Below are 14,392 nucleotides of genomic sequence, written 5' to 3'. Positions count from 1 at the left end.
TTAAGTGGAAAGCAAGGGCCTCTGGGACACAGCGAGCGGCTCTGGAGGTCATGGTGGGCTCATTAAGAACCTGCAACACCCTACCCGAAGCACTATGATGAATACACTCTGTCTTGCCACTTCTGCTCTAGAAATGATTCTCCCTACTTCTCTGCTACTGACGGGGAGTCTAAAATAAAGTTCCTTTTCCCTAGCCTCTTCCCAGAAGGCTTCACACACTGTGTCCTGAAAACGGGGGGGAAGAGTGGCTGAGCCCTTAGTCCCTCTCTGGTGTCAAGGACGTTCACCCAAATAAAAGAGTTTCTAAGCCACTTGGACGTGGGAGAGCTTACTATAATAATAATTTCCAAACTTGCTATAAACTTCAAAGTCCAGGGACTCTAAGTGTAAGCATCATATCACGCAGGGGGAATTTCCAAGACAGGAAGAAAGTAATTACTTCTTTCAATTACTTTTTTCAGTAGCTATGTGGCACTCCGCTGTGCACGGATACCCGGAATGCTATAGGACTTTGTCTTGTCCTCACTTATCTTATTTATACAGTAGTCTTAGTATCGTCAGGTCTCTGATTAGTGAAGCTTATGGGCGACAGTGTTAGCAGTCAAGGTACAATAACTGTGTCACCAACTGTGTTTTGATGAACAAAGCAGAATGAGCACACGGAAGAATTAGGACAATGATGTTCGTAAACAGTACATCAGTGCTAAGAAGTTGGTAATAGCATATGTTTTAATATAGTCTGGTATTGATTCTTTTGGCCAATGTCCCACCTTAACAGTGTTATAGTCACATTTTAAGATTTTAGATGGAGAGGTACAGAAGGAAATCAATAGATACTATCTTTCCACTACCAACCAGCCACATATCTATAGCCTCTCTGCCATACTCACATTTAAGAGATCTAAAAGATGCTTTGGGGACGGCTGGTCCAGTTATCAGGCTTCTAATAACCTCAGGAATCCACTCTGACTACCTCAAAGATTATAGCTTCAACTCCCAGCGATTCACAAAAAAAGAGCCTATGATCCAGAAGAGATACATGCTCATTTTCTATTTTTCTATTTCATTAACATATAAAAAGGAAGCTTAAAAAAAAACACTCACTTGTTACACAAGAACTGTCTGAAAACAAAATCATACAGAATTATTGTTTCTGAACCCTAAAAACATAGAGCAGAGTGCTTATGTAGTTAAGCTGTGGAGAAGAAAAAAGATTAGAAGCGAAACGATCTTTTGTAGTATTAAAACAAACAGTTTTCTTCTTTCCTGATTCTTAATCAATAGATTTTCCAAAATGACCAAGCATTATCTTTATATGAAAAACAGCTTTTATTTTTAAAACGTTGCATGCTGCTGGAGGGCAACGAGCTGATCTACTGAAAGTATTTTCTATAAGCACCAACTAGAATCACTCAATTCTAACTGACACTTGACAAAAGTCAGTGTCGAAGAGGATAATCCTTATTTCATAATCAGAAACTCCCACTTATTATTTACAAGCGAAAAGGAACAATTAGGAATAAACACTACTAAGGAATTCTTCCTTATGTTTAGGAAAGAAAAACAAAACTTATAAACTTACCCAGATCCTGTCATCTAAACTCCCTCAAAAATATTCTGATTTTTTCCAGAAGTTGTGCAAGCCACACTTAAATCCCAACAACACTGTGTTAATTTTGCTCAAATGCAAGCTGAAAACATATTTTAACATCCTGTCAGAATGAGATACTAAGAGTGTCGATAAAATGACACTAAAATAAATGTAAATTTAGACTGCGGTTACAAGTAGCTGCCTGAGTCTGGGAAGATGTTAGGTTGCTATAGTATTTTCCATAGCAACTTTGCGTCTTATTACATAAATATTCCCTCAGTGTCCTTACAGCCTACTAAGAAAACTGGATTAAATCTACTCTCCTATGTAATGATCCTGCCTCAAACCTTATCAGAATGAAATGCCCAGAAAACATAATAAACCGTAATCTAGATCATGGCGCTGTGGCAGGTGCGAGGCGTCAGGGGACCACGGGCTGTGCGTGAGTAGCTGTGCTGTGACCTCATCCCGTGCACGGGCCACTTGTCTACGCTCTTCTCGGGTCAAGGTCTCTGCAGTTCTCCCTTTCTGAGGATGGGCTGTTAACTTCCTCCCTCTTCTCCTCTGATGTCACCAAGCCCCCGGGGCCTCCCGTCACTAGGCAAGAAGCTAGGGTTTCACAGAGCCTCAGCCTGTTCTGCAAAAGCAGCTGGGACCCTGTGCTGGGCTGTCACAGCAGGAAACCGGCTCCAAGCCAGTGTTGACCAGGAATACAAACTGTTTGAGATCCTCAGCGAGGGCTCAACTGGGTTTCGTGGGGGTGCAGCACAGTTGCAGGGTTAGAGTATCTGACAAAATCTGCGGTCTCCTAGACACAACGCAATTTCAGCAGAACCAATCAATTTTTACACTAAATGCACGATTACGGAGAATGTGTGCATATGTGAGAGAGATGTCAGGAATATGGCATTATCAGGTACTACACAAAAATAAGATTAATAAGGGGCTAAGCTTAAAAAGAGCTGAGGCTCCAAATGTTACTTTGTACGACAGATACACACAGTCTGGTTGGACCAGAGTGCTTCCATGACAAAGGAATCCTATGCTAGAGGATCAATTTAATAGCATCCGTCTCTTGCATTTAAAAGGTAAGGCAATTCACAAAAATAATTATTTCTACGCTTTTTAAAACCATGTCCTTTATGAAAGGGAAGCTGTAAGCGCACACGAGATGAGGGAACTGAAAATTCTACCTGAAATAAGCATTGGCTTGACTTCCTTTGGTAAGATTAGCAAGATTTGAAAAAGGACGGGGTGGGAGGGTAGCAAAAGCCTTGGCTCCTTGAGAATGAAGCTCTATTTCCAGAGTTCGGAAATGAAGCAGCCTGCTCAGCCCACATCAGAAGGTGCATTTCATCATCTTTCAGCCATATTAGGTTTAATTAATCACATTTCTTTGTTTGGCACTTGGATTCCCAGAAGACATTCTTCTTTGGATGAAAACAAGACGCTCGTCTTCAATTCAGTGGTCGTGGATGGACACACACCGCCGCTGTTTCTCCTTCGGGTTGTCATCACATGTGAACACAAAAGTCTGCGAACACATTGTCCTTCCTTGCTTCCTCTCACCACTGGTGCACCTGCCTTGGGGGTCTGCTGGTGCAGGGATCTCGGCGTGGCTGTGGCCTCACTGGGTCAGTTCACTTTTCACTTCTGAGTGCTCTCGTCCCTCTGCGGAGTTCTGAGCAACTCCTGAGTGAGCCTGCTTAGATCACACGCAGTGTTTCCTAAAAGCTTCTACTAGCTGCCAGTGACGTGGCCCCCTTCGGCTGGCCCCCTGCAGGATCCTTCTCTGGAATCCTTCCTTCTGTGCCCAGGCTGGTGCTGGGGGGGGGGGGGGGTAGCACTAATCCTCTTCTCAGGCTTGTGACAAACTGTAATCTGTTGGGCATCCTAAATGTCTTTCAAAAGCACTCTCGTGTAGGAATTAATCAGGAAAAACACGAAGGCAGTCCTGGTGTTCAAAGAGATCAAGGGAATAGCCAGAGAGAGCGCCTTCTTGTTGTTAATTTCTTTAACCTCAAGCTGCCAGCTACATATGAAACTATTCAGACACACTGAATACTGCTAGGTCCAACTGAATTTGATTGTGAGTCTCTAATTTGATTCAATTAGCTGAAAGATTTTCGGAATCCTTGCTGGATGTGTTATTGAAATTAAAAGAATAAATCTGTACCTACATGTGGAAAGTTTCCATGGCAAATCGACAACTAGAAAACACCTTTTGTAATTAAAAGAGTATTTGCTCCTATGAAGAGCTCAGAGATTAAATGAGGTGTAATTACAATCCAAGAACATTTGTTTGCGCATTATGAAATGTTTTAAGGGTTGTCTATTAAGGAAGGACGTTTTAGTTTTATCCTTCTGAAATTTGTCTTCAATGTATAATCTACACTCATCAGATACTGGATGAGGTGCAAACACTGGATAGAGGTATTTATTTTGGTTTACATCAAATTTACGGCAATGGCTTTCAAACATGTTTGGCATTAGGCTTTTAGGCATTTAGCCACTGTACTTTTTAACTTAAAATGTATATTTCTTCTCTTCAAAAAGCACCTCACACTCTTGAGGGCGGGGTAAACTGTGCCTAGCCCTCTCCATACTGCCCCCCCACCCCCACACCAGGTCCACAGTGTCTGGAGAAGAAGAAGGGCTTGACAAATATTTGTTGATAACTAGAATGATGCTGAGTGTCCACTCTCCGGGTCACGGCCTCTTCAGCACGTGGCACTGGATTTTGAACGCATCAAAGTTGTGAACATTTTGAGAAATGAATCATCCTCGTTTGAGCAAGCTTCTTAAGGCTTTCCGTTTAAATTTAGAGCAAATGTTCTCAGGGTTACCACGTTCCCATCAACTTCCGGGACAAAGGCATCAAAAACAAAGACCAGAAGAGGGGGCATGTGCAATTGAAGTCAACACAATTCACTTACTTGGTGAAAGGCCCAGAGCCGGGTGCCCTAGGTGACGACGACAAGCGGAGGTCAGAGTTACTGAGCGCTTACTGTGTGCTCAACGCTGTCGGTACGGTCGGGAGGGCTTTCCACGCACCGACTCCACAGTACCATGGCTAACTGAGTGCTGCCACACGAGGCCTTACCCTCTGGACAGATTTCCTCTTTTCTTCCCTTTGTTCCCTGTGCACTCCTGCCCCACCCCTCCTGCCAACCTGGAGGAAGGAGGAGGAAGCAGCAGCAATAGATATGGCTTTTAAAGTGGGGCTTAATTCCAGTAAAAGGCAGACGATGCAGCAGTAAATTTGAATGTTTATCAGAAAGCATCTTCACAGGCTTTGGAGCCGGATGCCAATCTTCTTGAATGAACGCTTCAATAAATCTGCCTTGATTTTCAAATTTATTAACAAAACTCATTTTCATTTTTATCAGCATCTTAGTTTTGCTCCAGCAGCTCTGTTTCCCCTTTAGGAGGCAACTGATAAGGAGGAACAGTGACCTGCCTGCCCAGCATGATATGGCAGTTATGGCAGGACTGGGGAACCCTCGCCAACGACACGTCGTAAGTTATTACAGGGGGTAAAAAGCAAAAGTACAATGAAATATTCTGCACAACCAGAAGAGCAGAGATATGCCAAAGACACCGATTTAGAAAAAAAAAAATTAAACCCAAGATATAAGCCCAAACATAATAAATTGTATCCTTTCTAGAAACCAAGGAAAGTCAATTCTCTCCGTCTCCCCTTCAGAAATAAAATCTGGGCAGGTTGGTGTGGGCTCCAGGAGGAGGTGAGGAGCAGAGAGGTCCTGGTGCATCGGCCTCACGCAACCCGGCAGGTGAGCCTCTCCACGGTCCTCTTGGACAGGAGGAGGCTCCACGAAGGAAGCCCTCCTCTGGAATTTCCAAGAAGTCTTGGGTCACCCACCGCCCAGGAGGTTGGAGGCAGAAGCTCCCTGTTTCGGCAGAAAGCAAAAGGGCAAGGGATTCTTTAAAGGATAGAAAGATTTACTGCTAGGTCAGCCCTTAGCAACTTCCATCAGTGAATTGAGCCCTTTGAGACACCTGCTCCTGGGTGACTGACAGATGCAAATTTGCACCTTCCATGAATGCAGAGAGTCTCGGATGACACCACTGAAAGGTGTGTTTTCCTGCAGCTCCTGGGCCTGGATCCCTCCCCTCCCAGCAGCAGTTTGCAGGGATCCTGTCTGAAGCTTGGTCAAAAGACCAGATGGGAATTCTTGCCGTCAGGCTGTGTCCCTGAATATGCTGGGCTGAAGGGAAAACAGCTGCTAGCCTTTCGGCAGGATCTGCGGGGCCCAGAGGAATAAAAAAGGTTAGTTGCTTTCTTTTTCCTCTAATCAGTCCTGCGCTTTCCCCATAAACCACACGCCGCGTCCTCTGGTCCATCTCATTCTGAGAAGCACGAAAAAGACTTTGGACTCCTGGGGACCTGGCATCTGAACTCCAGTTTTTCCATCTCTCCCACCAGCACTCGTATAGATCATGCTCTGTGTTGTGTGCATTCGTGGCGCTGGCCAAGGAAAAGCCCGGAGAACTGAAAGTTCAGGTCCTGCTTCAGGCTCTTATTAGATGCCTGGGGGAAAACACCAACAGAGATCTAGCTAGAAGGCTCTTCAGGGAAGCTGCCAGAGAGACTCGCGCATCTCAGCCTAGGGAAGGGAGCTTTGAATTCTTCTGCAGCGGAACTGTGGGTCTACGCTTGCTGTCACGGTCTAGAAGACTTCCCACTGGAGCCTACTGCCTGAGTCATTATTATTCTTGTCCTATTCTGAGCAAACTATGAAATGATACACATTCCTCATTTGGGAAGTTGACAACTTGTTTAAAAAGAAATGTCACCCCAAAATTAAAAAAAAAAAGCCACGGGTTCAAATAAGAATTTCTGATTGATTGCTTTTCTTCTACACCTACCGTATAAGAATGTTAAAGATCCAAGTTTCATGTAAACTTGCCCCTCATCTAGAAACTTCAAAAATGATGAAGGCTTTATTGAGAAAAGAAAATTATTTATTTATTTACCAGCAGAGCTCATTAAATGTAAGAAGTTCACACTAAAACTTGCTCTTTGCTTTTGATATACGCAGGCTTGCGGGACAGAAATTGCCGTCCTCAAATAAATAAGTCCAAGCCCAATAATCAGTCCTGAGAAATCTCATTTCCACTTAACAAGAGACGTACACTGACACATAAATGCTAGGTTCATTTTTCAGACAAAAGATACATGGCTTCAAAAACTAGTGGCACGGTGCCTTCTTTTCTGCTAAGCTTCTGAAAGATTTAAATGAGTGGCATTTGAGGATGAAAGGGAAATTTTCTAAGGCAGTGGTCCTGAAAGTTTAGCGCGCCTCAGAATTCCCTGGAGAATTTAAATCGCAGATTTCTGGATCTCACATCCCCACCCCTGCCTCCTAGAGTTCCTGATTCCTTGGGGATGGAGCAGGGTCCAAGAATTTACATTTCTAACAAATTCCTCGGAGGTGCCTGATGGTGCTGGACTGGGGACCACACTTGAAAAAACCACTGCGCTAGGGAAATTGAACTCCCTCCTACGTATGCCTAAAAAAAAGGATTTTCTGGTGATCATCATTCATGGCCCTGGCCCTCACTGAACCCCGGAGAAAGGGAGCACTCTGACCACTTTGCAATCTTGATGACCTGAGTATTGGAGTCTTGGTTTTGGCTTCTACTGACACACTAGCAAAGATCCTCTGTTCCTGGCCATTTGATTCTGTTAAAGAGCCTGAGGTGGGTGAGTATTTTATTCACTGGTACGTTGAAGGAGACAAGTCGAATCCATGCTATTCCTCTGATTTTCTTTTTTTGGAAATGGTGGCAGTTGTGGTCCTTCCCAGGCCCTTGAGACAACACGCTTCCCCTCGGACGAGCAAGCAATCTCCCTTGGTGTCTCCCATATCTGATTAAGCATCTTTCTTGCCTGTAATGCCAAGAGATTTGCATCTAATTCGGGGAGAGAGTTTTCAATCAGCATCTGAGTGTAGGCGGAGCACGAAAAGCAAGGTTCTCTCGAAGCTTCTCTCCTTTTTCCAACTCAGGAGTGATGCCCCTTTCTTGGTACCACATGAGGCCACCTCTTTGATTACAGGTTAGGGAACGTTTATTGGAAAAATGTCTAATTCTCCAGCACATTGGCTCAGAGGCTAGAAAGCTTCTTTAGGGATTAAACAATTCCCATGTAAGAAGCACACAGACTGAGACCAAATTTTATCTGTATCTCAGCATCAGCGGTGGCTGCCACCCTCTGGAAAAGGATTTTTATGGGAATAGGCAAATATCCCTGAAGAAAGTGCAACAGCCCCAGATATATGGACACAGAAACAAGTGGACCAATTTAAATCACCGTGTTCCTAAGAAGGAGTTTAAAGTTCTATTAATAAAAGGCAGAGTCACTCAAAGATGAAACTTTAGTATAACTCAAATAAAAGTGAGTTATGCGGCCATTTCCTAGTACATACGCCCCATGTGAGATCTGGAAGATCGTTAGGATGCCTCACAGGTGTGTGGCAGTCACTAGCCTTACCTGATTCATCGACTCTCATTTTTTTAGTCGGGCTGTCACAATTCTCATCATCTGACATTTCCATTTCTTCTTCGCGGCGGATACCCATAAGCTGCTCGCTTTGAGCGTTCCGGAGCTCCTGAAAGTAGAATATATGAGGATGTTAGAGTCACGCACACATGTCAACCTACCTTTTCTCAATGGTCTTTTGGTGTACTGGGATGCCCATATGAACGCTTAGAATCTGAAGTTTTTACACCTCCCAACCACTGCCCTGCGTCATCTAGAATGAAGGTCTGAGCGTATGGGGAGCGGAAAGATCCAGGGATAAAGACTAGTCAAGGGGCCTTCAGCAAATTATTTAATCTCTTGAGTCTCAATTTCCTCATCTGCCAAAAAAGGGGATGATAACATCACCTAGGAGGATTCCACAGAAATGCCTATCGTCATGACTGGCACAGCGGTGGCTCAGAGCTAACGATAAGATACATGCACGGTGGCATTTATAAAAGGCCTGGTCGACCACTGACACACCGTGTCAATTCATGAATGTTTCCTCATCTCTCTTGACCTTGATTTACTTATTGGAATTCTGTTGATGATAATAGTTTTGAGGAGGAAATAAGTGAATGCCTGTAAAGCTCCTTACCGTCATGCCAAACGCTTGGTTTGCTAAGTTGATAATGTGGACAACTACTACCCTTCATGCAAAACGGTGCCCTGCATGTGTGTATGTGCCCGTGTGTGATCACACACTCACTACTCAGGTATCCAAATGGCACATTTCAAAAGATGCTGAAGGACCAATGAAAACAGATACCTTTTCGGCGTTTCACATTATCATGTAGGGGTTTAGTGTTTCTGTTGTGTTGGTTGTTTTGACATCACTTAAAGATCTTAGGATCACGTCTTACTTTCTCTACTTACTAGAGGAGTGACTGCAGTCAAAGGCATTTACTTTCTTTGAGTCTTTGTCTCCTCACATTTTATAAAACGGGCAACAGTAATACAAGGCTGCTTGAATGCAAGAGTATATGTGAAAGCACACCGTAAAAAGGAAAGAATCAAAACACATTTCTGATGTGTTTTCAGGCACTACCTTGCCTAGAAGTCAGGACACTACAATTGTTTATGGTAAGTTATTCTATTATTTTGTACTAAGCTGAATAGCCTATGTTCGTGAATCCCTACCAATTCTATTCTCTTACATGTACTGTCCTCAAAACAACAACAATGAAATGACTGCATTATTCTTTCCCCCCCATTGATATTGAAGTCTCTAAATAAAAACCACATAGTTAAGATAGTTTTGCTTTATCATGAACCTATGAATAACAATAAAAATAAATTATAACACCTAATGTATTAATGGCACGATTTTAAACAAATTTCTAGTGCCCATTTGATGGATGTGATATTTTATTGTGTGATAGGTTCTCTGATTTCTCCTCTCCTCCTTAGCTCACAGATTGTAACTTTGGTAGTAGGGCGGAAAAAAAGGAAATTATTTACCGCTAACAGTATTTGCATGGTCAGCTCTGAGCCCTGGGAATCACCACTGCAGAGGACAGGGAAACGGGAGGGGGCAGAGCCTCAAGGTTCCTGGGAAAGGGATACCCATCACAGGGAGTCTTGAGAAGTCACCGGGGTGATGGGCAATGCCTCCTCACTTGGCCATGACCCCCAGTAGAAAGAGGCACCAATTCCACCTTAAATAACACCAGTGGGTCTTGGAGGCATATGTCACATGTGATTAGTGGGGAAGTGTTTAGGTTGTGTACAGCTAATTTTTCCGCGGACAAAGAACCTGGCTCCCAAAGAGGTGGTTTGAAAATACTTGAAACAAGGAAAAGTCAGGTGGAAAGAATAAATGAGGCCGAAATGCCTGTGGTTTAGTCCCTACAATTAATGACAGATTGTCATACTGTAGCGGTTCTTGTGGGGAAGGGTGTTGGCAAGAAAAAAAAAATTGGGGAGGGGAAAAAAAAACCGGAGGGTGTTTCCACAGGGTGCCTCTGGTTCAGCAGTAAATCACTAGTGCACTCTCATAAATCTGTAAAGGTGTTGCAGATAATTAACAGATGCTGTACATGGGAACGCAGAAAAAATCAAGCCAATTATCAAGCTTCTACGCAACAGAGAAATCATCCACAATGTTAAATTACCAGCTGGTATTTAATCAATTAAGCGACATGGAGGGGAGAAAATCAAAGGTAATTTAGAATTCTATTTCCTAGTATATCAAAAGAGGTGGGAGGAGTGGCAGGGAGGCGCAAAGCCCCTCTGCGGGAGCACCTTTCAGGACTGCGTGCATCCATGTCTGCCTCTCCGTGTGTACCGAGCGAAGCAAGCGGTCTTCCTTGGAACAAAGCTGGAAGTCTTTGTGTGCCCTGCTCAGCAGCAGGACCATCAGGGAGGCAGGGCTGGGGGTGGGGGTGGGCAGGGGGAGCAGGCACGTGGGAAGCGTGATTTGGATCAATAACCGATATTTGCTAACACTCACGTAGTAATGACAGCCTTTTCATGCCCAGATTATTTAGCATCATGTTGCTTGCCTTTCCCTTAACGTTTCTGTTAATCATGCATGGTTTTTATGTGAAGGAAAAGAATGTACACAGATGTATATGTGAACAATTCACAGACTAGTCACTCCCAAATCTGAATCATAGTTTATGGATTTCAATTTGTGTTTGCATAGCCCTCAATCTGTCTGTTTCATCACAAACGAGGACTCTCTCCTCCCGAAAATCAGCCTTGACTCAGCTCTCGATTCAGTGTCTGGACGAGCAGCAGGTAAGCGCCCTTTGTTTTTCTGGCTCCTGAAAAATTAAAGAGAAAGCCCACTTCCTCCTTACTCAAAATCCTGAACAGAGGAACGGAACTACATCAGTCACCAGCCACCTTCTTATGTCTTTGTGAAGAAAACAAAAAATGGCCTTCTTAACAATAAATTGCACCAGCATGTTAAGTGTCCCATTATTGTGAAGTCATTGAGGATTGGCCATAATAACAGTGATAATAAAGAATTCATTTGGTATTCATGTGGATGTTAGATCTCGTGCCATTGGTATTTAGCTGTAATTTAGCATTAGTTAATGGGCACTTAAAATGCTACCCAAATGATTGATATTATAGTGCTTGGTGGTTCCTCAAACTCTACATAAAACACTTATTTTACAAGTGTGAGCCCAAATCGTTGCATAAACAAACCTTACCTTCTAGAAGTTTTGAGATTTTGAAAGAGGGGAGTATCATTTAGAGAACTTTAGTACTAACATGCTAGTGATAGAGAGGCATCCAAATGGAAAACATTCTCTCGTTAAAAAAAGAAGCAGCAGCAGAAGAAGCAAAGATAGCATACTTACTTTTAAATTACAGGTTCAAAGCGTACGCTACACTGTGGAGTTAAAAAGAACAGCTGGACGACCAATGACTAATGACACATTCTGATCCTTCTAGGTGGTGAGAAAGGTCAAGTTCTGGCCTCTTTCCTTGGGGTAGATACTCACACGTCAAGCACTGATGCGGAAGGGTGGACCTGGCTAGCCTAGACATTCACTCCCCTGGGGAAAGGTGCCCTGGGGAGACTGGCTATATAATTGGCCGGCCAGCATAGGGCACTAAGGCATCGTTTACAAAGAGAAGGCACAGAAGAAAGGCATGCTAGCCATTTCTAGCCCAAAGAGCAAACCATCACCATCAGTTGCAGAACACTGAAAAAAAAAAAACAACCCTCTGTATTTATTTAAAAGCTAGGCTTCTGTTTTACATTACACCTTTCTTCAGAATACGCAAGCAACACGTCTTGGCTTATTTCCGAGCTCTTTGCTATCAATGGGAGAGATGCCTTTCTTCCTTTGCAGGGGGAGAAAAGCACTCTGTTTTCTAAGCATTAAGTCAGCTGCTTTTCTGGATAAGGCGCACATCTGAGCTGGATTTAGAGCTGACAATGCGACAGGACAATGGCAGGACAGCTGCCCGCTATAACAAAAACCGAAATGGCTGTAGCCACACTATTCTCTGCCAATCCAGCTGTGTGATGGTGGTTAAAAAGTAATAATAAAATCACCAACCTCAGAATGCTTTCGCCAAATGTCTATGTTCTTGCGCTGAGCTTTCGAGAAATGGTCCCAAGCTTTTTGTCTGGTAGAAGCGTTGAAAACGGCCACAATCTGCTCAACTTTGGTGAACAAGGAAGTCAAACAAGACAAGTAATTTATGTTGTGATCACTATAGGGAAGCAAAGCAAAGACACTAGGAGTCTATGGATGATGTCATAGTAGAAATAACATCATCGATATCCATCCAATTTGTGCCTTTTTGTACTTACATTTTAGCAAGGCTGGGGATGTCTCCCTTCAAGTCTGTCTCCACAACTTTAGGTTAAAACAAATTCTAAAATACAACTGGGTAGAGCTCACGGGCATCTGCTTCCAAGATTCTGCAGCTTTCATTTAAAACCGTGACTTGGTATGTCTACATACCTAGATCTATGGATATAGATCTGGTGTTGGCATAGAGATGCCTGGGTTGGGGGCTTAGAAGTGAAGCCGGGGCGAGGCGGCTGAATGAGGGAGAGCCACACATACATCTTTTTCTCTTTTGGCTCCATCTCAAGGACTCAACTGCAGTCCTCTGAAGACATTACCGGGTCCAAGTTCCAAGCTGGGACAACGAATAGGTGTTTCATATCACCCCTCAATGTCAAGGGCCATTTTTACTCCTTGGCTCCTTTCTCCCCTCTACCCACCCCCCCTCCCCACCCTGCACCCTCTGCAGCCAGCCCTCCAGCCCTCTGGCAGGGAACAGGAGCAATCCTCTCCACTTCAAGACAGACCAAGGCTCACCCGACCAGCCGCACAGGCATGCAGATCTCATTTCAACACGGCCTGACGTCCTGCTCCCTAGTAGTTCATCAAGACCACATACCATTCTGTTCTGCCATTTTCACTTTCCTAAGGCTGCCCTCCCACACCCCTTGAAGTTCTAACTCTCTCACTTTGGCTTCATTTAGCATTTTTTTTGGTTCTCAGGCAAAGTGCTATTGGAATGATAAACGTGGGGGGCCCTGAACAAAGCTAGATAGCTATTAGGGGTGGGGCCAACCAACTGCAGATCCAATCTTTCTTAAACAGTTATCGATCTAGTAAGCATGGGATTAAGGAAGTTATAGCACTGAATTAACCATATGATTAAACCTGAATTTCTAAATATTTAGTTAGGAAGGCCCAGTTAGAATTACCTTCTCATGGATGCTAAAACTCTTAACATAAATCCTTCTTAAGTGATTCCCAAGGCTCTATTATAAAAAAAAAGGGCACCAAAGCTCTTCCAAATCTTCCAGGTGTCCAAAGTATGGCAAAGAGTAATGGAATAATCTCCACAGAACAACACCTGGTGCCACAACTTAAACAATTGTCACACAGAATAAGTAAGTATATGATGGAGCAGAGAAAGAAGGTAGATGCTGTTCACTTACCACATTGTCAATATCTTCCAACGCTCATGAGCAACCACTTCCCAATCAATGGGTAATTTTCACAGAGGCTTTTATGTTCCCCCTTTTCTCTCTTGAGAGAATCCCAACTCCAAATCTCCTTCTTTATCAAATTTTATCATCACGTCACATGATGAACTTGGTGCACTCAACTTTACCAGGAGGAGGTGCTATCACCTTAGCTCACGTTCTCCAGGGGCGCATGCGGCTCCCTTCCCCGACCTCGTCTGGAGGAAGTCACGCTGCCAGACTAGCCACACTGTGCTGCTCTAGGTGCTGACTTTCACCTGACCGCCACCTCCCCGGGCTCTGCTTGGCTCCACTGCAGCATGGCAGGTGGAGAGGAGCTGGTTCAGCCTCACTGCCTGGGCTTCCTGGTGTTTTGTTTGCATGTGGGCTGAGGTCGTGGGGGAATTCCAGCTTCCTTTTGCTTGGGCAACACAGAGTAGTCAGCCCAATCTGCAGTGGTGAAATGCACCGTCAGGCGAGATTTCAGGGGTGGGAATCATGGGACTGTTAAAAGAGTATATGACCCCACAGAGTAGAGCTGTTTAAGAGGCATCATTTGGAGGAGTGAGAACAGAGGGGCACCTGGGTGGCTCGGTCGATTGAGCATCCGACTCTTGATTTCAGCCCAGGTCATGATCCCAGGGCCATGGGATCGAGCCCCACATCGGGCTCCACAATGAACGTGGAGCCTGCTTAGGATTCTTTCTCTGCCCCTCCCTGTGCTTGCACTCTCTCTCTAAATAAATAAACATGAAAGAAAGAAAGAAAGAAAGAAAGAAAGAAAGAAAGAAAGAAAGAA

General features: G+C 44.0%; 1 protein-coding gene across 13 annotated transcripts in view; it reads right to left on the bottom strand.

The window, feature by feature from the left end:
• ENOX1 (ecto-NOX disulfide-thiol exchanger 1) overlaps positions 1–14,392 on the bottom strand; it is a 555,199-nt gene that overhangs the window by 110,305 nt on the left and 430,502 nt on the right. For all 13 annotated transcript variants that reach the window (XM_040448509.1, XM_040448518.1, XM_040448516.1 and 10 more), the window contains 2 exons: positions 12,161–12,267; positions 8,109–8,226 (listed from right to left, as the gene is read on the bottom strand). In XM_040448509.1, coding sequence (XP_040304443.1) covers positions 8,109–8,226; positions 12,161–12,267 — 225 coding nt within the window. The remainder of the gene's footprint in view (positions 1–8,108; positions 8,227–12,160; positions 12,268–14,392) is intronic.

This window comes from Herpailurus yagouaroundi, unplaced genomic scaffold (genome assembly GCF_014898765.1).
Source record: "Herpailurus yagouaroundi ecotype Mexico unplaced genomic scaffold, PumYag 197, whole genome shotgun sequence".
In the NCBI taxonomy this organism is placed as follows: domain Eukaryota; kingdom Metazoa; phylum Chordata; class Mammalia; order Carnivora; family Felidae; genus Herpailurus; species Herpailurus yagouaroundi.
This window is presented reverse-complemented; position numbering and strand designations above follow the sequence as displayed.